We start from the raw sequence: 24,349 nt of genomic DNA on the forward strand, positions 1-24,349 counted from the left end.
ACATGACCCTGAGCAACTCTCTAGAGCCCCGCAGTGTCCTTCCTCACTTGTGAAGTGGTGACGTCAGTCTCCCCCGAAACACAAGGCTGTTAGGAGGTTAAGTAAGATATACACGAAACGGCCTTGAAAGCTGCAGAGCATCCTTCAACTAACTAGGGCGTGTTACATCAGGATTAAAGGCACTTTACTGGGGAGAGACTTCCCTGGAGGACTTTGGGGTAAGTCAGTCTAATGATCAGGGCCCAGGGGTTCCGAATGGGCCCTTGAAGACAGATTTTGGCAGGCAATACTAGATGGACGTGGTCGCGTGACTACGACCTGTCAGATGCTGTTTAACCAGTGAATCCGTGGGGTCAGGTGGCCCAGAGAAGTCAGAGGCCATCAGGTCAGTAACTGAGCCATTCACTGACACCTCTACGCCCATGCGGCCCGGTTCTAAGCTGTCAGCCTAGCCTCGCCCGCAGCAGCTCTGCAAGTGGGCACTGCTGCTTCTTCCACTGACAGGGAGGAGACCGAGCCCTGAAGGTGGGGCGCTTCATGGGTTGGACGCAGCAGAGGCTTGCATGGACGGACATCCTCCATGTGGCTCCGAGACATGCTCTTAGCCGCCACGCCTGCTGCTCCAGAGGGCAGGGCAGTCTGCGTCATGTCCCCTTTTGTGGAACTTCCTGTTGAATGAGTTTTGTAGAGTGGTTATTACCTGACTTGGTCACTCGACAGTCTGGGAAGGGGTTACCATCCAAGGGAAGGAACACACTCACTGGCTGTAAAGGTTCTAGTCCTATGGGGATATGTTTTATAACCTGAAGTGCAGTGGCCACGGTGTACTAGGCATTGCTCCAGGCAACTTCTGGGTAACTGTAATAATCAGGGAAGCAAAAAGCTTTGTTTCCTTTGTGTTTGGCTCCCCCAGCCTGGCTGGAAGGGACTTAACTGACAGGACCAATGGGCAGAAGTCCAGCCAGAGCAGTGACTTCTAACATTTAGTGTACCTGCCCCCAGAACAGCTGCTCCCAGTGGGGAAGAAAACCCTGATTCTATTCTGGGCGGAGCTTCCTGGCCGCTCCTTGGTTGTGAGGACGTTTGTGGGGGTTGTGATGGCCAGCGGGCTGAGAAACCTATTCTTCTGCCTTCTCCTGTGAGGTGGACGGTTCTGCTCTGGACCTCTGCCCCTAGTTGGGTCGACAGAGTGGATGCTTGCTAGAGTAACTCCTTTTAGATTTTCTAGATTCTAGAATGGAGACAACTTTTTGGCCATAATCTCTCTGAAAGCCTTTAGAGAAAAATTACTGCCTTCACAGTTAGGACAACATGGAGGGCAGGGCTGTAGGACAAACCACTTTTGAGGTCAAGCCAAATGCACGTGACAGAAGTACTGTTAGAATAATCAGGTGAGTATAAACCAGCGCTGTTTTAAGAGCGCCAAGCAGCCCCAGTCACCCGGCTGATGTGGGACCTTAGGGCAAGCGATGGGGCTGGCCCGTGCGCTGCAGAAGCTGCAGGGAGCGAGCGGCAGGAGAGCAGGGCCAGCTGCCTACGTCTGACCAGCGTGGGCTCCGAGAACCACCTTCAGCGTCTTCTCTGACTAGAGATGGACACCAACAGGTGAAACTCCAGGACAGCCACCGGTTCGCTTTACCTTAACTCCACCTGTAGGCCCAGCCCCTCCCCAAGCTCTGGCCTCAGAGACAAAGGACGTGAGGCAAGATATACCAAGTACTTAACGGTGCTGGGCACAAAACAGTACCTGGAATAAATGTCAACTATTTTTCCTAAGGGATAGGAGCGTCCACAAATTCCTAAGAATAATCTACACAAACTAAATTCCAAAGGGTCTTTTAAGTTTAAACTAAGGGTAGACACTGAAAGATATAAAAATAAGACTCCCGTATTTCCATTTTACAAGAAAATAAACCTAGTATATTCTGTTCAGGAAGCATTTTATTGTTGCTCCAAGCTTAAGAATTTTCACTGACAGAAAATCAACACTTTTAGGAAATCTCCCGCATTGCTCTGCTCAGCTTCTGAATCTTGGTTTTTGCAGACATATCAACATATTTCTCTCCAATACGGACAATCATTCCACCCATGATTGATGGGTCAGTCTAGGAGAGAAAATAGGTTGAAAATGTGAAAACACAATGCTATTTCACTAGTCAAAAGGAAAGATGAGAAAGTGCTCTGAAAAGTCTACGTGCTACATAATTGTAAGATGTGGTAATTACATCTAGAAAAAGACAGAAGTCAAATTGTCAATGGACTCTAATAATTTATATTGAAAATAAATATGTAGGTTCTACTATAGGTAAATTTTTATATACACAGATCTAATTTTCCACTTTCTATAGCCATTTTACGTGTTAAAGAACCTGAGGAAACACTGTACACAATTAAAAACCTACCTTAACTTCCAATTTCAAGACTTGGCCTTTACTTAGGAAGGTCTTCAGGACCGTTTTTAATTCAGTAAGAGTGGCTTCATCTAAAGGCTAGAAAAAGGACAAAACACCCTTTAAATTTAGATAAAGCAAAACAGAAACTTACCATAGTAGAAGGAGAGAAAAAACATCCCTCTGGCTTACTTCACCAAGACAGGCCCTGTGAACTCCCGTGCCTGGGGACCCCCCGCGGCTGCACTGAGCGGTCACCATCGATACTGGTGCTCACACTGCCCACAAATGCCACTCCCTCCCCATCTCTGCTCTATGGTACCAGCAGCGCAACCCGGCAATGATTCAGGGGGAAAACCCCGAAGCTTGTAATGCCGGGGGATGCAGGCCGCTCCCCCGTGCCGCCCCCTTGGGTGTGGCCTGAGCCCGTTACTTCCTTGGATGAAAAGCTGCAGCCGACCTGGTTCTACGATCTGTGACCCACGGGTACCAGGAGCTCTGGCATGCTGCCCCCTTCTCTGAGGCTGAGAGCCTGTTGGCTGGCTCTGCAACCTGTTCATACAAGGATCACGAGTGCCCAGACTCTGTTCTCTCCCCTTGTCCCAACTTTTACTCCTGGTGGGACGACATGGTAACCATTGCTGAAGGAGCGGCCTGTTACCTGTCACCAATCCTACCTCACTACCCACACCTCTAAGAGTCCAAAAGCTAGAAAAAACCCTTTCCAGCTCTGCGAAGACCTAACAGTATGTTCTGGGGATGGCGGCGGTGAAAGGCTATCAGTGTTCAGTCAATCATGTGCTGAGGCTCTGAGGTTAGAGGACTCAGAATTACGTGCCACCTTCCATTTAGATGCGTACCGGGTGGTAAACACCTGTCTGCCAGGCGTGTTACACCACGGTCTCCTTCAATCTGGACAACCCTGGGAGGCCGGGAGTTATCACTCCCACTACACATGTGGAGAACTGAGGCTCACAGTGGTTAAGAAACCCACCTAAGGTCCCACCAGCAAGAGAGGACTAGCGCCAATATTTGGAATCAGTCTATTTCTCAAGTCTGTTCCTTTAATCATTAATCAAGGTACACTTTTTTTTTTAAACAGTGGAAACTTATTTACCCAGGATTTTCAACATCAAAAGCACTAGGATCAATTGGTTTTAAAAAATTTTTACAAAAGCAAGCACTCTTAAAAAAAAAATCATGTCCTTGTAACCACAGAAGAATGGCTGGCATCAGTGCTTGGCCACAGGGATGGTGTGACTATACCGTCTGGCTAGGGAAGCCGCGTCTGAGCTACACTGTCGGGGAGGACCAGCGCGGCCATGCGGGGCTCGGGGGAACATCTGAGCTGTGAGGCTTCTCAGCCAGGTATGTGCTTTGGGGGCACCAACTACTGAACTACAAGTGCACAAATATGTACTATGTGCTAAAAGGTCTCTTCGAAATTGTGTTCTTCTGGAAAGTCAGAAATCTCTCAAACACTAGCAGTATTAACCCAGGTGAGATCAGGTGCTGTGTACCCCAAGTAAATCTACCGTGCTCTACTGACAAGTCCCAAGGCTGTCTTCCCGTACTGGCTGAACTACAGTGAGAAGAGAAGACGTATTTAAGACAGCAAGGAAATGAGCTGTGAGGAGGCAGTGCCTGAGGACCCGAGGAACGTGGACCTTTGAGAGAGGCCTGTGCTCAGATCCTAGTCCCACCTTTTGTGGGCTCAGGCATGCAACTCCATCTCCATGGGCTGCAGTTTCCTCATTGGTAAAATAAGGATAATTACACTTCTGCTTCACACAGACCTCTGATGTTAAATAAAATAATAAATTATAAAGTACTCAGCCTATGGTAGGTTCCAGTCAATGGTGGCTGTTATTACAGTCAACTTCAGCAAGTCAGCAAGATCAAAGGGCCCAGCCACCTCATCCTTTCCCATTCATGACCACAGAAGATGAGAAACCCACTTCAGTAAACTACTTAGTATGGTATTTACAGAATAACTCAAACCTGTAGTAGACTGCAAACCAGTATTTCCCAACACATTTTGACCCAATCTACAGTCCTTATGAATAATTGCTGGTTAAGGAAGCACTAAGAAGACACATGCTGGTCCTTCCAAAGCAGTTCACAGAAACTGGTATAAATGAAGCAAACCCCCGAATGACAAGCCACCTTCCCAATTTCTTGATTTTAGCCTGCTTTTTTTTTTTTTTTTTTTTGGTTCTGCGAAATGTGACACATGGAATGTCAAGGCAAATGCAGCACCAACAGCTTATTACTTACAGACGCAGTGGTAACCATGCAAGGTACTTCTCCGCGGTGGACGCTCATCATGGTGGAGAAGGCAGAAATGACGCCAGGGGTGTTGCTCAAGCGACCATTCTCAGCAAGCAAGTCTGGGAAAGTAAAGATATCTCACTTATGTCAGGTTATTCATGAAATATTATATTCACCTCAAAAGCAAACTTAGATTTGTGGCTTTAAAATACTATATTCAATGTATTTTAAGAATGTGAATGGAGAAGATCCAACTTGTTATTTAAAAAGTATATTCAATGTTAAAAAAAAAAAAGAGAGACTGTGCTGACAAGCATTTAAATTTGTAAGGGGGTGTGTGTCACACAAATCTGGAACAGATTTCTTGATCACAGCTTGCAATCTGATTTTCATTTTTATGCCAGATTCCAATGTTGGCTACAAATTCTCAAAATTAACTAACACACTGTCTACATTCACAATACACTTTTTTTGGATTCTGAGTGACCATAGGATTTGAAAAGCAATCCAAAGGTACCAAAGACTGCAAATGTCTTCAAGGACAGAGGCACAGCCACTGGCTACAAACCATTTTTCTCTTCTTGGTATGAATCCCACTGGTCTCCTCCATGCGTTGCAACTACTGACTATGCAATCAGACATTCCTACATCTTAATATCCTTTAGACAGTGCTCCTCAAACTTCAGTGTGCAAACAAGCCACTTGGGGAGCTAGTTTAAATGCAGATTCTGATTCAGCAGGTTGGGAATCCCCGAGATTCTTGACTATCAAAGGCAGGTGATGCAATATTCCTGGTCCACGGACCACAGTTTCAGGAGCAGAATTTTCAAAGATTTCAGTAAAAAAGCTCTAATACTTACTGATCAGATTGGACGTGAGGGGAGAAAACCTCTCTTTTGCTGACATGTCATTCAGGCTTTTCACTTTAATGGAACGCTTTACATAGGGATTCATAATAGAAGCCGCCATTTTGGGTTCCTTCAAGATTTGCTAAAAGTACCAAAAAATAATTTCTTAAACTCTTGAGAGCATAAATGATCCCAGCTGCCACACACATACCTTCTTAAGAATCATGCATTTCATGAATGAAATTAGCACTCTCAAAGCACATAAAGAAAAGTTTATAATCAAATAATTTTCTCTGCCTTTAAGAATGCACCACAGATGATTTTACACAGGAAACTATTTCTCGAAAATATTTAAAAACACTTTTATGAAGTTTCTTACATTTATTTTTGCTTTTCAAGAGAGATTATAAAAAATTAAGCAGTCAGAAGATTCAGTTCACTGTATATTTTAATGTATCTACTGCGAGTAATACTGTAATCACCCCATGGTCAGAGGATGCTAGTGATGCCCACACTCCAGTGCAGACCTAAGATGCTCTCACTGCAGAGGCCTCCTTGCCTCTTCCTCAGCATGGGGGCCTCTCCGTCTCAGGCATGGATTCTGTCCTGCCTCTCAGAGCTCAGGGGAAACCACCCAACACTGTGAGAGAACTCTTGGTGCTTCCAGAGCAGCCTCAGTCAGTCTGGTAGGAAAAATGGACAAAAAAATGCGAGTGCAGGTCCTATGAGAGAGACCACTTTGTTTCCGTGAGGTTAAAACATAAATGTCCGGTCAGTGACAAAGTGCAGCTTCTGGCACGTGGCTCCCCTGAGTGTGGGGCCAGGGTTCCAGTGAACAAATGGCTGTTTTCATTGGGTATCTTTCAGTAACGCACCTCAATCAGCCTCCTGGTCACCTTGTGAGCACCCTCTCCCAGGCTCCTGGCCAACGTCCATCTATGATCCAGGCTACTTGCCTACACTGCCATCTAATGCTAAAACTTCAAGGTGAGTGGCCCCACAGAAACAACATTTTTTCATAAAAATTGCTGGCTAATACTAACTAAAAGCATCCTGGGTTTGAATTGCCCAGTTTTTTATGTTTCATATCTGTTTCTGCTGCATCATCCAGTGGACAGTTAGTGACATCTGTGTAGCGTCACACTTTCCTCTCAACGCCAAAAAATGGCTAATTTTCACTTATAAAGAGTCTTAAGGTAATAGCCTCCTTTTTTATGTCTCCACATCTAAACTGACTTCCAGGTTTTAATCAAACCCTGGTCTAATGTCCACAACCCAGGTCATTCTCTCCTTCATGAACACCACTGTTTAGATTTAAAATGGGTATAAGTGGCAAGTAGCGGGCAGTAATTACCACCTCCAAAAAACTGCTCCTGCTACCCCCTCCCCTAGGTCTCTCCAACAGTAAGGCCGTTGGTTCTGTGAGGATCATAAACAGTTGATCGGACCAACCAAGATGGGAAGCATTATCTGCAGAGATAAACTGGACGGAGGAAAGAATGCAGAGCTGACACCAATGTCTGTTAGGACAAAAGTCCCAATAAAAGTTCAAAATAAAAAATGATCAAAACATCTAAGTATTATTCTATACAACTAGCCTGTGAAGGTTTTTGCCCCTCTTCACTATAAGATTAAAAAAAATCTTTAGAAATAAGTAAATTAAAAATGACAAGAAATTCTTAAAACTTAAAATGAAAAAGCCCACAACTTTCTCGAGAGAGAGTATATACTAGCTGTGCCTCCCTCTTTAATGCAGAACTGACTGCTAGAGGCGGCGACCCGGAAGTGAAAGGGGAGGAAGGAGCAAAACATGGGACAAACGTGCAGGACCTTGTTAACTGGAAAATTCAGAGAAAACTGCAGAGGAGAGTCTCCTGTGTAAGTTACACTGCAGCTTTTGTTAATTCCATTCATCTATTCCTTTCATGTTTTAAGAAAAAAAAAACCTAAAAGTAAAAATAAACTTTCCCCTGTAGCCTCCCAGTCTTTCTTTGTTGGTTCTCTATTGTCACGAAGCCCCTGCACCCCGACTAATTTTCCAGCCCAGCATGCTCTGCTCATTTCCCCCTCAGATCCTGGGAGTAAAGTAATAATTGAAACCAAGGAAGGGCTTCATAAGGAAAACAAATTCCCAGTAAAATAAAATCATAATATTTTGTAAAGACTATTGTGGAAATATCTGGAATGTAAGCATAGATTTTTTTAAAGGTGACTTTTGAATTCTCTTTGGAAATGGCAGTATTTCTTAAGTTACCATCTTAAATTGGGTTCCTAATATTAACATCCACATATGCATCTGTTTGTACCTATCGTACAATAAGTTTGGAATAATAGCACCCAGTATTATTACTATAAACAGGATCACGAAAAGTTTTTTCTTTTTCTCTTAGGATAAACCCCATTAGGGATGCATAGTCAAGTATCTCAGGAAAACATATACAATGAGAACAATAAGCAATGAACAGGAAAGCTGCTTACTGCTACTCTCAGCAATTCCTTTTCCACTTGCTCCAGTTTATTCTGTTTAGATGCAGCAGAATAGAGAGCGGTGGCATAGCGACCTTCGATACCATGTATCTGAACAGGTGGCTTTAAATAAAGGCGGGGTAGGAGAGGAAGAGAAAAGAAAAATTAGGTTAGACATTATGCCATCAATAGCAAGATAAAAGATTTTAATTTAAAAAATACATCTTTTATAGCACAAAACAGTTTAAATATATCTTCAAAGAGCTACCCCAGATGACAATTCTCATACAAGTTCGGGGTGTTTCCTCGGCCAGGTCACCCAATCTTCACGCTCCCAATTCTTCATCTTAAAATGAGGGGCTTAGGAAACACGGTATCTAAAGTTCCTTTCCATTCTATCTATAATTCAATTACGTGAATTTTGAGATGAGCTTATGCTTCCTTTAAACTCAGTTAACTATTCAGTTCCAAGTTGGAAGGCTTTAAATACTGATCAAAGGCAGTTCTGAACATGTTAAAGCCAGGAAAACAGGCGTTTATGAAATGTATACAAGCATACTTTGATACATTTCACAGTGATAGTAATACTATAAATTTCCCTTACAGAGCGTCCCCATCAATGTTCAGTTTAATGGAGCCCTTTAGCAACTTACTAAGTGCCTGATGCTTGAGTTAATTTTTACAATGAACTGTAGGCCCCTTATAACCACACTACCATCAGTGTATGACTACACGTACCTAGTGGTACTGTAAGATTGTAGTGGAAAAGCTTAGGCTTTGAATGAGAAAGATTTAGTTTCAGCCCAGTTCTAAGACCAAACCGAATAACCTTGGGCAAGTTTTCCCAAAGTTTGTTTCCTCTTTTGTAAAATGGGAAGACCAGCTACTTTCCATCACTATTATCTGGTTTTAAGAAATTCTCATACTTCAAAGGTTATGGATGGGCCTGTCACACAGCAGGCTTTCAACATTATTCAGTTCCGTAGCCCCCAACACATATCACATTTTGGGAACCACAAATCATGCAGGAAGGTTTAGGTAGTAACTGTTCAAAATCCATGCCCTAAGTGTATTGCTGTCTGAGTCAGACACATTCATCTACTTGACAACTACAAAAGAATAAGCTGACATACCCTCACAAGCTTGGCAAACGGCCTGACCACAGATGTACTGAAGCATCGCACCTTTAAAACAAAAAGAGAAAGTAGATCAAGTGAGATTACTTGAAAGATTTCTGCATTTAAACCAATAATAAAAAATGTTAAATGTGACTTCTAAATGATTAGCTTTTTATCTTCCTTTCTATCACAACACAGATTACCTGAGAGTGAGCTGCTTTTTATAACCTAGAAGTAAATCTCCCCATTGAGAATCATTCCAGGTTGCTTGGGAAAGTGCCTTCCCACTAACTTCCTAGTTTACTAGGAACAGGCTGAGGCTAGCACACCCGTATGAGAGAGAAGACATTAAATTCGACGAAATATGTCTTTTAAAAAAATTTTAACAAGATTTTGGGCATTTATACTATCATCCTCGAGCATGATTTTAATAAAAAGTGGGAGGACTCCAGGTATGATCTGCAAGAGATGTACCTCCTTAGAATCCAAATGCTATCTGAAAATAAAAATTAATTCTTTGGTTACCGCAGAAGTATGATGTGAGAACAGGCCCCAGTTCTGAAAGATGGTATCTTGTCTATCAAGATACTCATAGTTCAAAAAGCACCTGCAAGGGCCCAGGTCACCTTCAAATAGCTGCAGCTCTGGGGTGTACTATACCGGTTGTGAGGATTAAAAGACTCTGTAACACTTAGGGAAAGTTTAAGGAAGCTGTAAGGTGTCGTGATATGTAAAGCATCGCGTTGACATGCAGTATAAACAGCACGACTTTTCCCCCCAACTTTATCTTCTGTGTGATTCTGTGAGTTTGAATCTCAGCCCTACCCCTTACTGTCTGAGGAGCCAAAGACAAGTCGTTTTGACTTCGGTCTCATTTTCTTTGTAAAAATGTGAAATGTGCTCTACAAATACCCCTTAGCATTATTGGTGACCCCTGACAGGCTTGATCACAACGACAGATTCCCTCTTCAGTGTCCCTCAAACCAGCTGCTTCCCGGGGCTGTGCTCGGAGGACGCTAAGGTCAGTCCTGCGCGCAGCCTCACGCCCACTTGCCCGCCAGCGACCCGAAGGGAAAGCGAGGCCGACGGAGCTGCCCGGCGTCTCCCCGACTCGCCGGGCCGCACGACCTTGAACGGCGGCCACGCTTCCCCAGCTGCGACCTCGAACCGTGGCGCTTAGCGTCTGGTACGGGTCACCCCCAGGAGGAATCCTCCCGCAGGCTTCCAGGACCGCGGTTCTCTCACCTGCCGGGAGAGCCCGGATACTGCTGGGGTGGCCATCATCTCCTGGGCGGCTGTAGGTCAAACCCGAGTTGACGAGAGAGACCGGGAGCGCACGCGTACGTCAGCGTAGCCCCTCGGTCCGCTGGGAAATGTAGGCCTAGGTGGTGAGGACGCATGCGCAGGATCTCTTTTAGGCTGGGAGTTGTAGTCCTTAGAAATCGGTTGTCTGGGCTCGACCCACAGGACTGGGGGTGGGGCTAGTGGGCTCGTACAGCACCGGGAAATGAAATCTTTTGTTACTGATGCTTCTCATTGTGGAATGGATTTATTGTCCCTAGTTTTAAATTTCCATTTAGTTAAGTACGGTGGCATTTGTTCCGTTTCACGTGCATCACTAGCACCACTAGCTCGTTTACCCCTTCTTTCTACCACGCCAAGCGCGGTAGTCTAAATTGCGTTGTGTGTGTATGTGTGTGTATAAATTATATATTTATATTTATACGAGACTTACAGCGCCAGCAGCGGACGCTAAGTACCCAGTAGCCGGGTCGTCACTGCTCCTCCATACCTCTATCCCACCTTCACCTGAATATAGCACTGATCTCTTGGTTTGTGCAAATGTGTGAGGTTCTGGTGCTTAAATACTTGCTTTGGAGTAGAACAGAGGATTATCCGAGAATCAGACCCAAAATAGACCTGGGGTTTGAGCAAATGTGACATTGAAACTGAGAATCCAACACTAGCTTTGGCTAGTTCGTCTGCATTCTTAAAAACAATCTATTTTCAACCTATTTTCCCCTAAATGGATCTCACTCTAATTTTCTCTTCTGTACAGAATTGGCTGGCAGAGCACAGATTGGAGTTCCCTGGTTGCAGTAATGGGGTCCTGTGGTCAATTAAAAAGTGGTTTTCTGCTCAGATCTATTATAGACACACAGATTAAGTAATTAATTTACCCTTTCCTAGTGCAATTTTCTCATCATTGTAATAAACTTGTTAAATTGCAGAAAAGTAGAAAAAATGTAATTGCCCTTGTCACCACCTAGAGGCAGCTGTTGTCAATATTTGGTGTGTTGTCCCATTATTTTTTCAGATAGTAGCCTGAACTGCTCAGACTTGAATCCCAGTCCTTTTGTTTTCCTTGACCCAATTATATAACTTCTCTGTGCTTCAATTTTCTTATATATAAAATAAGTATTAGAGTAGCACCTGCCTTTTAGATTGTTAGGGAAAATAAGGAAGCTATTTTTATATGTAAAGTATTTAGAACAATTGCCTGACAGACTGGCACTCAATAATATTCTTTATTTTGTGTTTGTTTTTATTATGGATATGGACTCACTATCTGAACATAATTTAGTATTTTGCCTTTTTCCTTTAAACAAGGAAAAAAGATATTAAATTATGTGTAGTTTGTAAATGCATGCTTACAATATTAGGATATATCCAAGTTATAGAATTTTCACAAACATCATTTTACTGCTGCAGAATAATCCATCAAGTGGATATTCTGTAATTTCATTAATCAATAATTTTTGAACATAATTCAGATAGTCTCCTTTTTTTGTGAGTGCCATTTTAAACAATGCTGCATCTCTTGAGCGTCTTTAGACATAAATTTTTTTTCTTCATACTTAGGATAACTTCAAAATAGATTTCCAGAGCTGGTACCACTTGGTGAGAAGGTATGAGCCCTTTAAAAGTCGTTGATGAATGAGGCCGTGCTGCTTTTCAAAACTTTTAACCAGTTTACCCTTTCACTAGGAGTGCATGCAAACCCTTGTTTTACTTCCCCCTGCAAACTATTTTCCGAGGCTGTTTTCAAATAAGTCTAATGGAAAGTATATTCATTACGTGACACATTTTACTGAGCACCTGTTACGTGTAGGCAGCTCTTCTATGCCCTTCTGGTGCCCTGAAGGTACAGCAGAGTACATGACAAAGGGCTTGCCTTTATAGACCTTATATTCTATGAGAAATCAAATCACAAACCCATGTCTCCTAGTGTGTAGGTGTTATTAGATGTAATACAAGTCAAAAATTCTGAGCCAGATACTCTTGGAAAATTCTAGACTCTCTATCACGCTGATAAATAATTATAAGTAAGCTGTAAGGCTGGACAGCAGCAGGGAGGTTCCCTCTATCTGCTTTGTGTTTACCCCATCTCACCGCAACCTTCCGCATGTTGCCGAGATAATAGTGTGTGGTTGTTTGAGTTTTTGAGTTTATCAAGTGGTTGGGCACATCTGGTTTCATTTTTTTTGAGGGGGTAATTAAGTTTACTTATTTACTATTAGTTTTTTCTTTAATGGAGGTACTGGGGATCAAACCCATGACCTCATGCATGCTAAGCATGCGCTCTACCACTGATCAATACCCTCCCCCCTTTGGTTTCATTTTTATTTTGAGTCTCAGGATAACTCTTAAGATGCAGGTAGTCTGGTACTCACCTACTTTATCGGTACTGAAACTTCTTGGATCCTGCATAGGCAGCTTATCTAGGAAATGGCAGTTTTGGGTCTCAGGATGTATTTCTAGGCATGAGATTTTGATGCCAGTGGACGCTGCTTATATCTTGGTGATTTGGGCGATTGGAGAAACACAGAAGCCCTGAATGACGCCTGATGCCTCTGCAGTCAAGCCTCCCTTAGCCTGCTCTTGGATTCCTGGGTGTCTGCTGAGATCTCAGCATAGGCGAAGCCCAGCAATGACAGGTGAGGGCCTCAAAAGTGAACTCTCAAGAGGGACCAGCTGACAACAATTTCCTAGACGTGGGGCTGTCTTAGCTTCTGCTATGCACAAATAGAGAATATGGAAAGAAAAAGAGAATTTTGTCTGATAGAAGAAATGATAAGACTTAGCACTTTACTTTTATAGTGCTTTCCTCCTGCACAAACTTAAATTGTTTTAAAAATAGTTATCTTAACAGCTGAGGCTGATGGAGTCAAAGGGATTTGCCCAACACCACAGCCTACAGCTACAGTGGTAGCGAAACCCAGACATCAAATCTCAGCTCTTCCATTTTATGCTGACTTTCCGTTCAAAACAAATATTTCTCACTGTTTTATTTTCTCTAGAAAGGCACCATATGCTGGCATGAAAAACAGCACTGTGGTGTCATGAGACCCTCAATTGCACGTGCTTTAAAAAAATAAAGTGATTTTCCCTTGACCCAGAAAGAACCCTTCTGGAACTGAGAAATCTGGATGAAGGTTAATGTGTAAAATGTTCACTGCACTCACTTTAAAACAGCAAAAAATTGGAAACAAATATCTGAGCATAAGAGAGTGGTTTTTAAAATGGAACGTTGTGCAGCCATTACCATGAGATGCTCAAAAAGTGTTTAGTGACATAAAAAATATTTAATGACACTGAGGGAAAAATTAGAAGCCACATTCTGTACTTTTCTATAATGAACATGTGTCGCTACCATAATCAGAAGAAAACAAACAAAGCATAAATACAAAACAGAAATAGACTCATAGACCTAGAATACAAACTTGTGGTTGCCAAGGGGGTGGAGGGTGCGAAGGGATAGATGGGATTTCAAAATTGTAGAATAGATCACCAAGATTATATTGCATAGCACAGGGAAATATACACAAGATCTTATGGTAGCTCACAGAGAAAGGAATGTGACAATGAATATATATATGTTCATGTATAACTGAAAAATTGTGCTCTACACTGGAATTTGACACAACATTGAAAAATGATTATAAATCAATAAAAAAATGTTAAAAAAAAAAAAGAAGAAAGCAAACAAAAAGAGATGCCATGGTCCTGTTACTTGCTCTGTGTCCCGAAAATGACAGATGTATTCACGCCCAGCTTCTAATGTGGAGGGTGATGCTTCGAGTTGACAAATTCCATGAAGGCTCAGGCTCCAAAGTTGGACCAAAGGACTTCTAAGTTTTCTCCTCAATATTAACTTTAACTAGACATTTTCTTTAGCTTTGCAGAATACATACCAAGGTTAATATCTTCAGGGCAAAGGATGTTAAGATTTTCCCTATGAATTTTGTTACACTGAAAGGACCTGGGAAATGTTTGCATTATTCTTGTATTTATTTATCTTGGCATGAATTCCACAACAAATTCCTCTTTCTTTTAGTTCTTTTCTCCTCTGAGTTTGTTTTGAGAACTGTACGTGGATCCTTTGTTGGAGACCGGAGCCACTTGCTGCCTTGGGGACCCAGGCTGGCAGCCCTGGTTTAGAACATCACATGTAGCTTGTCTTTTTGTTTAAATCTTAAGAATGGGAAAATGGCTTTGGAAAATAGCGCCATGGATATGGCGCTAAAGGGGGTTTTAGGCCAGTCCCACCAATCAGCAGAGGCCCCTGGGCTGGAACTGATCTGGCTTTGAACAAGAGAAAATGTTGAAGAAATTGGACTATGGGACCCCAGCTGCTGTTACCATATGATTTTAAACTGTTTATCTTTGGGGTCTGATGCATTTGCCTCAGAGGAAAAGGGTGAATAAACATGTAAAAAATGGCTTAGGGATATTTTTGAGTCTTTGGAGAAAGCTGCATTAGGTGGGTCTACAGCACAGACCACCAGGATCTGAAGGCGACAGAGGGAGGGCCAGGTACTGTGGGAATCGGTACCCCTCCCTGAGCACTGGCACCTTCTCTCCCCTTCTCCACGCCAGCGATTGTGCCTACCCTGAAGCTTCACCTACCCGGCGCTCAAGGTCACTGCTCGCGCTCAGCCTGGTCCGGGTTTCTGAAGCATCGTCCTGACACTAGGGGGCGCCATCTCATCACGTTGTAAACTCAGCTTCTGGCCTTGGAATCAATTTCCTTCTAGAGCTTTCCCCATTCAAACCTCTATATCAGAGCCCACACAGGCAAGTAAGAGTCAGATATTGTAAGCCTGACAAACAGATTCCCGAGTGATGCTCTAATCCAGGTTCCTTGTGTTTCGGGGCTCAGAGGGGTACAGTTTCTCGTTCCTGTCACACAGCCTCAGTGCGCAAGCCAGTATTAGGACCCCCGGGAACTCCCCCTCCTAACGTGCTTGCTAGTGGTCACCTTCCCCGCCTCCCTCTCAGCCCTCCCACGTCTCCCAGCAGGTTTGGTACTTGCCTCCGCAGGCTCTGGAGAAGATGGCCCCTGGGTTAGAGCAGACCGAAGTCTTTCTTGTCAAAGTCCTTTTTCTTTCTGGGTTTTGGGCAGTTCAGGGAAAAGCTATACCATTCAATGGGTCCCCTGTCCCGGGAGATGGTAATGAAAGAAGCAAGGAGCACATGATAGATACAGAACATTCTAATGTTTGTTGACTTGGTAAAAATGTGGCTGTAAATTAGGAAGAGCGGTGCCAACAGTGAACAGTACATGTTTGGGGACCTTTCTGATGTGAGGAACACCCTGCGGCTCCCAGCTCCTAATTGCCGGTCCTGCCGGAGCCCTGAGGTCCTGCGGTTGGTCATTATCTGCTGTGCCTGCAGACATAGGTGCCAGGCTCGGCAGCCCCACGGCCCAGGGTGGGAATCCCAGCCCTGCCACTCACCAGCTGTGTGGCGGGGCCAAGTCCCCTCCCTAACCACTGTGCCTCAGTTTCCTTACCTGGAGATTGGAGATAGGATCTATACGGATCGTGTGACTTAATGCCTGTAAAGCATTGGCCACAGTGCCGGCACCGAGTCAGTGCCCCATGAAATTGAACTGTCTGTCATCTCCTCCTCAAGACCATCTCCCTAAACATCGTCTTTCTCTAGAGGCAGGAGGGACCTGGATTATTCTTTATTATGGAATTTTAATTCTTATGTTCATCTCCTTCTTGAGCCATGGCCCGGAACGTGGAACAGAGCTTCATCGCGTCTTCTGAAAGCTGGGAAGTGGTTATTGTCAAAAACTAGCCCCTTTTCGAAGGAGCTCGCCTGCAGGGGGAGCGGCCACAGCTGGTGAGTCAGAACTGGGTCTCCTCATCTGGGAGTTTACAAGACAAGACAGACTAGTGGTTTTAGAACAGTCACCTCTCAGGATATACTGGTAAACAAGAAAGCACTGAACACTGTTTACTTAAAAAAAAGGAGTATGGATATTTGCTGCGAGTAAAAATGTGAGAACAGTGGAGGCTTTGCAGGAATTTGTGAAAAAAGGAAATTATAGGATAAAATAAAAAAGTATACTTTTTCCTTTCACACAGTTATTTAGCTGTTGTAAAAGGGAAAGTAAAAGTCAGGGCAAGGAATGCGTACAGACAGGAGGGGAGGCGCTCCCAGAACGAGGACAGTGTGTGGTGCAATGGGATTTTGAAATACCCAGCAGAGAGATGGGGTCATCCTGGATTCCACAGTGGGATGCACCGCCCGAGAAAGTGTTGATGAAACCTGGTGGCAGACTAGTCATTGTGTCATTTTTATCAGTAAAGGAGCATACAGGGTGGAATGCTTGCTTTGAGGTTCTGGGTAAATCAGGCTGGAGCTCTGTTTGGAATGACGCAGTTTAGTACAAGGATGATGGATTTGGACAAGGGCGAGCCCAGTGGTCTCAGCCCATCTCACAGAACCAAGAACCTGGGACCCACATAGACGAGGTGACTTGAGAGTAAAGGAAGCTTTTTCCACCCTTGAGTGTAAAGGTAGCCACCATTTCTGTAGCAAATGAATTAGCATGACCTTGCAGATGGCCCTCGTGACCCGAAAGTGATAAAGCATACTGAGGCTTTTCATTTTGCTGAGTACCAGGGAAGGAAGAGCAAAACGGAGTCGGTGTTGTGAAGAGAGCTCTCGAAAATGAAGCTGGGAGGCCATTTGGAGAGGGTGACCTATGTACATCTCAGCCTGGATGGAATCTGACCTTTGACTTGATCAAGTCATCCAGAGGGTCGACAGTCTATCTACTTATCAGACCCCGACCCTAAAACAGATTGTGATTCTTTAAGGACAAATAATTTCTGACTTGCGTCAGAGCCAATCACATTTCTCCCCCAGCAACTTTTAAACACCTCATGGCTTTTTGTCTTTATAAACCCCTGACTCTTTCTGAGTTACCCAAATCTGTGTCTCCCGAATTGCAATTCTTACGACCCCCAAATAGACTCTTTTCTTGTTTGCAGCCTCCTGCATCATCATTATTTTTGGTGGGGGGGAGACTGGGCTGATGACATATTTCTGTGGGTTTTTGATTCTATGTGTAGAATTGCAAGGCTGGATAAAAGCACTGTCTATTTTGTTTTTAAGCAATGAGGGAGTTATTGGTGGGTTGATCTTCAGAGATTAAGGCCAAATCGGCAGGAACACAGAGTAGTTCAGTTCATTTATAGTGTATGGTTTGAAGTGGGATAGAGGATCATCCCCTGATTCACTCACTCATTCTTTTGGACATGAATCCATTTAACAAATATTCACTGAATGTTAGAGATCATGATGCTGCAGGGAATGAAGGCAACTAAGACAGACCCTGCCTTCAAGGAGATGCTGCCATTTCTCTTTGAATCAGTTTTTCACTTTCAAAAATCACCTTTCCTTTGTAATATATATTGGAGAAGAAATTGGTATGGGTGTTCAGCTAAAAAAATCTAACTTAATTGCAACATAATTTTATAAACTCTGGGCTTTCTTGACATCTTTACATTTGTAGGAATTCCTTCTACATCTGAGCTCCTAAGAGACAGCAAGCTCCTCTTCTCATATCTTCGCAGCTAACTGAAACAACGAAAGGGACAGAAATGATAAAAAAAATACAAGTCATTCGAATTGGCAGAGCATCACTGTATGGTTATCAAAGTGGTTGTTCATCAGAAGTAAAGTCAGTGCCATCTCGACAGCACTGGATCAAATTGGTCCACTTTTGATGATGACCCGAGGACCAGTGTTCTTTCTTCTTGTGATCTGTGATGGTGCTGTGCACCCTGGAATCAACAGACTTCATGTAATACAGGTTTGCTGACATTCTTGAGGCATGGGAATTCTCCTTGTTTGTGTTCCACGCCAAAGGTTTCCCGAGAGAACATCTTAGAAGCAGCCTTTCATGGTGGTAGCCATCAATCTTGGCTGCTGATTGAAATCAGTTGTAGGACTTAAGAAACTACAGATGTCTACTGAACACATATGAATTACAATCTTCATGTACACTTTATTTTTAATTAATCATTGAGCTTGAATGTTCAATGATCAGACAGGGGTTAAATAAATTGTAGTATGCCTATGAAGGAATATTATCCACCATTTAAAATTATGGCGAGGAAGAATTCGCTGAGATGAGAACATATTCGTAATGCATTGTTAAGTAAAAAAAAGCAGGTTGAAAACAGTATTCAGTGTATAATATGATGATATTTTTGTTAAATAATCATGTATTTGTATGCATCATACAAAAAGCCAGAAGGAACCACACAAATATGTCCAAGGTGGTAACGTCTGAGTACTGATTTTTGTTTGTCTCTCCCATAGTGCTTTTCTGTGTTTTCTAAGTTTTAAGCATCAATCTTATATTGCTTTTGTACTGGGGGAAAATTCCTTCACCGTTAATGGTTTCCCCACTAGGAACAACAAGATGAGGAGGAGCAAAGAAACTAGGTGACCTGACTGCCTCATTCATTCATTCAATTATGATTTCCATCTAGCCTTTAAAATTTTTCCATTAAAATTTTTTAATCTGTTTTCTACTTATTAAGGAAAAATGTCTTAAGCACCTGCTGCTGCATGGACAGTTTTAGGCACTTGGTGTGCAGAGGTTCGGCTCTCTCAAATCCAGCAGGCTGAAGAGGCTGTGCAGAGCTTGTGGAAATGTGGATTCCCTCCCTGGAGACCCCACTGATGTAGACTTTGGCGAGGGGAGCTGGGAATTTCCTATTTTAAACAAGTGCCCCATGCGTTTCTGATACAGACTCTCTGGTACCACCTTTTGAGAGCCTGTGAGGAGTGGGCGCTTGAACTTAAATCACTTGAAGTCTAAAGATGATCAAAATGGTTCATGTGAAAACCTGGACTGTTGGTTCCATTATGGAATCTTAACTAAGTTCCCCCAGGATGTCCTTGGACCCACACTCCTTTGCTGAGTTATTTTAGAATGTGACATGTGTAAGTGGGATGACATTCAAAAGACACCCAGCCAGGTTGCCAGCTTCCTTGAAGGTCATTAGATGTGGCAAACACCTTCCTTCCTAAGGACAGTCAGAGAGCCACAGTGCGAGAAGTCATAACAATTGTGACAGCAACCACCACTTAGTAAGTGCTTAGTCCGTGTTGGGCGCTTGTCTAAGCACTTAATATTCATTCGCTCATTGAATCCTGTGAAAAACCCATAGGTACCTATAGATAAAAGAATCGCCATTTTACAGATGAGGAAACTGAGGTTTTAGAGAGATGAATTAACATGCCTGAGATCACATGGCCAGTCGGTTGGCTAGTCTCCAAGAGAGCCTAGGCTCAACTGCTATATTACCCAGCCTCAAACTTGACCAGTGGCCGCTGTGCAACCAACGTGAGACTGCCCCTGGGGCTCCAGAGCAGTGCCCACCCCGCAGCTTGCTGCCCGGCAGCCTGGTTGAACATATTCGGGTGTGAAATTATTATTTAACTTCAACCTTCGAAAACTGTGTCCTTCATGGTCGCAGCCAGTACAAAGTTAAAACACTTGACAAAATGCATAAAACACAGCCAGCAGCATATTTCCAAATCACGTTGTAAGCCAGGCAGCGTTCTCTTAAAATACATTCTTAGGGGCAAAGCCATTAAGTGAACTTCCACCGAAGTCTGTGGACCGGGGTGTCCCTTTAGCCGGGGAAAGCTGGGGATTTTGGGAGACCAGCCTTCTGCAGTGGGAATGGCAGGGGGAGGGCTTCAGGGAATTTGGGCAGTGACAGAGATGCAGGGAAATTTACTACAGTTTTTGCTCAGGAGCAAAACTCACATTTGAAAGTAGACTATCTTCTACTTTACTCCAGGCATTTTTTTTTCCCCGCTCTTATTTGCAATACTATGATGAGTCATTATTATTATTATTTCATTTTTAAATTTTATTGAGATATGATTCACATACCATAAAATTCGCTTACCTTTTTAAAATGCACATTTCAGTGGTTTCTAGCACATTCACAAGGTTGTGCAGCCATCACCACTATTTAGTACTTCATTTTTTAATGGAGGTTCTGGGGATTGAACCCAGGACCTTATGCATGCTAAGCAGGTGCTCTACCACCGAGCTCTACCCTCCCCCCATCACTACTATCTAATTCAAGAATGTTTTCACCAGACCAAAAAAGAAACTTCATATCTGTTAGCAATCTCTCCCCATTCTCTCCTCCCCCAGCCTCTGGCAAATTATGATGATTTTTAATGGTTGTATCTTTTCTCTTCCATTAAATTACATGAGACCATTGGACACATCACTCTTCTTGGCACAAAGTAGGTGCTTAGTAAATGCTTTTTTTCCCTTGGTGATAAAGCTCTCAATCTTAAGACTCTCCACTCTTTCTCTGGTCTGAGTGATAATTTAAAAATTATATTAAATGCCTGGAAAAAGAAAATATGCAGCTGAGTTTTTTTCCCCCCTTTCCCCTCCCATTTAGGACGGCCTGAACTCAGAGGTCTCATGTCAACCAGATGAATGTTTTATGGGCTTTATTTTTAATTCAGTTTGATTTAGGAAAAGGCAAGGATATCTTGGGTCTTATAATGTAATGCGAACATTGACAGTTCACTGACAGTTCATGCTTTTCCGGCTCATAAAAATACAGTGAAGAAATTAACAGCTTGGACTGTGGGAAAAAGAGAAGTTATGCTGAAATTCTGATAGACATGGATCTGAATGGGTTGTTTACAGAGTGAAAAGCAGGTCACACATAGGCTGAGATGCAGCTTCCGTCACGCTGGGAATCTACAGACTCAGTGCCTTGTCACTGGCAGAACATGAAAGCTAAGATTATCCCCTAATCCTGTGGCATTTTTAAATCCATGGAATGGGCTTTGCTGCTCAAAAATTTTCACTTGAAGTCACACACTCTTTGGCGATACAAATATTTTGTTTACCCCTGCAGTATCTATGGAAAAACTTGTCAGAATGAATGTCTGCGGCGGTTACCGCAGATGAAGTTGGTTTTGTCGCTGTCTGGGGTTGAACATGCTTCCTCCACCCCAAGTTTCCACTTCTTTTCAAATTCAAATGGTGGAACCTTATGTGGCAGCTCTTCCTCTGATAAACAAGATTTTAAGATCCAGTGCACTGCTGGAAGTGGAAACAACTCAAATATCCATCAGTGGGTGAACAGAGATGCAAAATGTGGTGTATCCATACAACGAAATATTATTCAGCCATAAAAAGGAACGATGTACTAACATATACTACCACGTGGGTAGACGTTGAAAACAGCATGCTGAGTGAAAAGGTCACATATCATAAGACTCCATTTATTTGAAATGTGTCCAAAGAGGCAAATCTATACAGAAAGCAGGTTGCAGGTTGCCAAGGGCTGTGGAATCAGGAATGGGGAGTGACTGCTAATGGGTACAAGGATTTCTTTTTTGGAGTGATGAAATTTAATTCCAGAATTAGATAGTGGTGGTGGTTGCACAACTTTGTGAATATACTAAAACCCACTAAGTTGTACACTTTAAAATGGTGAATGTCATAGTATGTAAATTATATTTCAGTAAAAAAAAAATAAAAATAAAATAAAAAGATTTACTGCCCAACCTCCCAAGGGGTTAAAAATAAGAGCGGGGAAAATCTGATCTTATTTTGCTGGTGCCTGTGCTGAAGGTGATTTAGCCACTCCCTCTGCAAGGCATTTGCTGGAGTAAAACCATTCCTGCCCTCACCACTGCAGCACGTTCTTTTGCGCCTTCATCATTCCTGCCTGGATCGTGGAACTAAAGAATTTTGACAGCTGCAAAGGATCTTGGAGATTCTAGTCCAACTCGCTCACATGGCAGGTGAGGAAACTAATTCCAGGCAGGAGAAGTCACATGTTCAAAGTTGCCTTGTTCATGGCTGAGCTGGACCTGAAACCCAGCGTTCTCTTCACCTGACCTTTTTTTTGCACTTGTTCTCCTCCCTCTGGTCAGTCTCTCACTGCTCAGATACGGTTGCACGTTGCACAGACCTTAACCTTCTTGAAGCACAGCTCTTATGCCACCTCCCCCTAGAAAACCTTCATGGCTCCCCACTGTCCTCCAGCTCCTCTCTGCTACTTGGCTCCCACAGTTCCTGAAATAAACTATCTGTTGGCCCAACACACAGTGTACTTTCTGATATCACGTCTCTGTTCATGTTTTTTGTTACAAAACTTTGTATATACGTATGCCTTCACTCCTCAACTGAATTCCAAATTTCTTGAAGCCTGGGATCATGTCTTAATGCATCTTGACCTTGGGGTATAGGGTTCAGTGCAGTTCCTTGAACTTGATAGGGCTCAGGAAATACTTGTAGATGAGTTGATTCCATTTAAGACTATAGCTAGTCTTTACCCAGATAAATCTAAGGACCATCTGAGGGGAGTTCTGTCAATAGGTGGCTATTTTGTGCCTCATCTCTTCTGTTGAAAGTCAAACACTGAGTTTAATTTTGGGGTGTTATTTGGACAAAAATGTTCCAGAAACCTCTCATGAGAACACATTTAGTTTCAAAAAGGCAAAACTCAGTGACTTGAAAAAAAAAAAAAAGAATCAGAGATTATTTTTGAAATAACCTTTTTATTTAGTACAGAAGTAATTTGTGTTCATTGCAGAAGATTTGGAAAATTCCAAGAGAGTTCCAGGAATATAAAGGAGAAAATAAGAGGTGCCCATAATCCTAGCCCCTACTGATAATCTTTGATTTGTACAGCCATTTTTTTTGTGTGCATATATACACCACAGCTGTATTGTTTACAAAAATGAGATCCCACTCCGCATGCTATTTTGTAACCTGCTTTTAAATTCAATGAAAAATGAGAATTTAAAAGCACTGCATTAAGTGGGAAGAATTTTTTTTTGCTGTCAACTCAGATGACTCATTCTGATGACGTGGAGAAAGAGCAACTCAATATTTGTTTTGCTTCTTTGCTTTTCTTGGTGCAGGAAAGGGTATAAAACAGACAAAGCGGGAAGAGTTCCGAGAACTAAGAAATGAGTGCCTTTCTAGGTACCAAGTCACTGGGGGGCGTGGAGCCTCTTCACTACTTTGGGTCTTGATCTTCTCACCAGTTCCGTGAAGGAATTGTGTCCATTAAAGTCCTTTCCTAGCTCTAGACTCTTGTGAGCTTTGTTTTATATTTCTCCTTGTCTCTTCTTTGTCCTTGGACATTTTGGAGCCCTCTATGTGCTCAAGAAGGCAAGGAATGTGACTGCTTTTTCCCTGACTTATGCCAGCACAGTCCCTGGCAAAGAATTGACACTTAACAAATATTTGTTAATGAATGAATGGATGAGACTCTCATGAAGGATGCCCTTTGTCACAAACATCTTTAGATCACATGGTCTTCTTTTGGAAGCACCAAATAGGAATTCTATATTTAGGTTCTTGGAATTAGAATAAAAATACAAGTGAGTAATATCAATTGATTAATGGAAAATATGTTTCCACTCTCAGGATCCCATTTGGCTCTCTCTGTGGCTCCATTAGGGAGCTATTACTAGTTCCATTCCACAGGTAGGTGGATGGCTGGCCAGTCTCCTCTTCAGGCCTCCTTATTCCAGGCCCCAGGTCCCTTCTGCTACCCCTCATTGTCTTTTCAGGTACCCCATTTCCTCTCTGGTTGGGAAAGTCACTCTACAACCACTCAAGCGAGCGGAAAGCAGAAGTTCTCAAACTTTAGTGTTCTTAAGAATTGTCCAGGGTGTAGTGATCCACATTTTAAATAATTGTTCAGGATGATTTTGATGCAGGTGGTCTGAAAAGCACACTTTGAGGAACACTAACTTGAAATATTTCAGGTGTAGTGTGGTGTCAAGCAGAGGAGGCACTCATGACAGGGCCAGCAGGGTCACCTTCCTCAAGCATCGGCTTGCCCAAGCTTCGGCTTCCAAGGAGACTGGGAAATAGCAACACAATGGTTCATGTTCATTATAGGTTCACTGTGCCAAGAGCTTTTCTAAGTGC

The 24,349-nt window shown here is 43.0% G+C and overlaps 1 protein-coding gene across 1 annotated transcript; it reads right to left on the reverse strand.

The window, feature by feature from the left end:
- Positions 1-1,923: 1,923 nt before the first annotated feature.
- Positions 1,924-10,453, reverse strand: ATP5PO (ATP synthase peripheral stalk subunit OSCP). The gene is made up of 7 exons (XM_010981010.3): positions 10,339-10,453; positions 9,109-9,159; positions 7,988-8,098; positions 5,522-5,651; positions 4,668-4,780; positions 2,403-2,489; positions 1,924-2,105 (listed from the first exon to the last, which is right to left on the reverse strand). The coding sequence occupies exons 1-7, from the start codon at positions 10,375-10,377 to the stop codon at positions 1,992-1,994; spliced, it is 645 nt and encodes a 214-aa protein (XP_010979312.2). The 5' UTR covers positions 10,378-10,453; the 3' UTR covers positions 1,924-1,991.
- Positions 10,454-24,349: the final 13,896 nt, after the last annotated feature.

Source organism: Camelus dromedarius, chromosome 2, assembly GCF_036321535.1.
Source record: "Camelus dromedarius isolate mCamDro1 chromosome 2, mCamDro1.pat, whole genome shotgun sequence".
NCBI lineage: Eukaryota > Metazoa > Chordata > Mammalia > Artiodactyla > Camelidae > Camelus > Camelus dromedarius.

Excerpts from the sequence above, each read along its gene's own strand:
- ATP5PO (XM_010981010.3), bottom strand. The coding sequence starts at position 10,377 with ATGATGGCCACCCCAGCAGTATCCGGGCTCTCCCGGCAG. Across the intron at positions 9,160-10,338 it reads TATCCGGGCTCTCCCGGCAG|GTGCGATGCTTCAGTACATC; the intron begins GTGAGAGAACCG and ends TTTGTTTTAAAG. Across the intron at positions 2,490-4,667 it reads GCATGGTTACCACTGCGTCT|CCTTTAGATGAAGCCACTCT; the intron begins GTAAGTAATAAG and ends TCCTTTTTCTAG.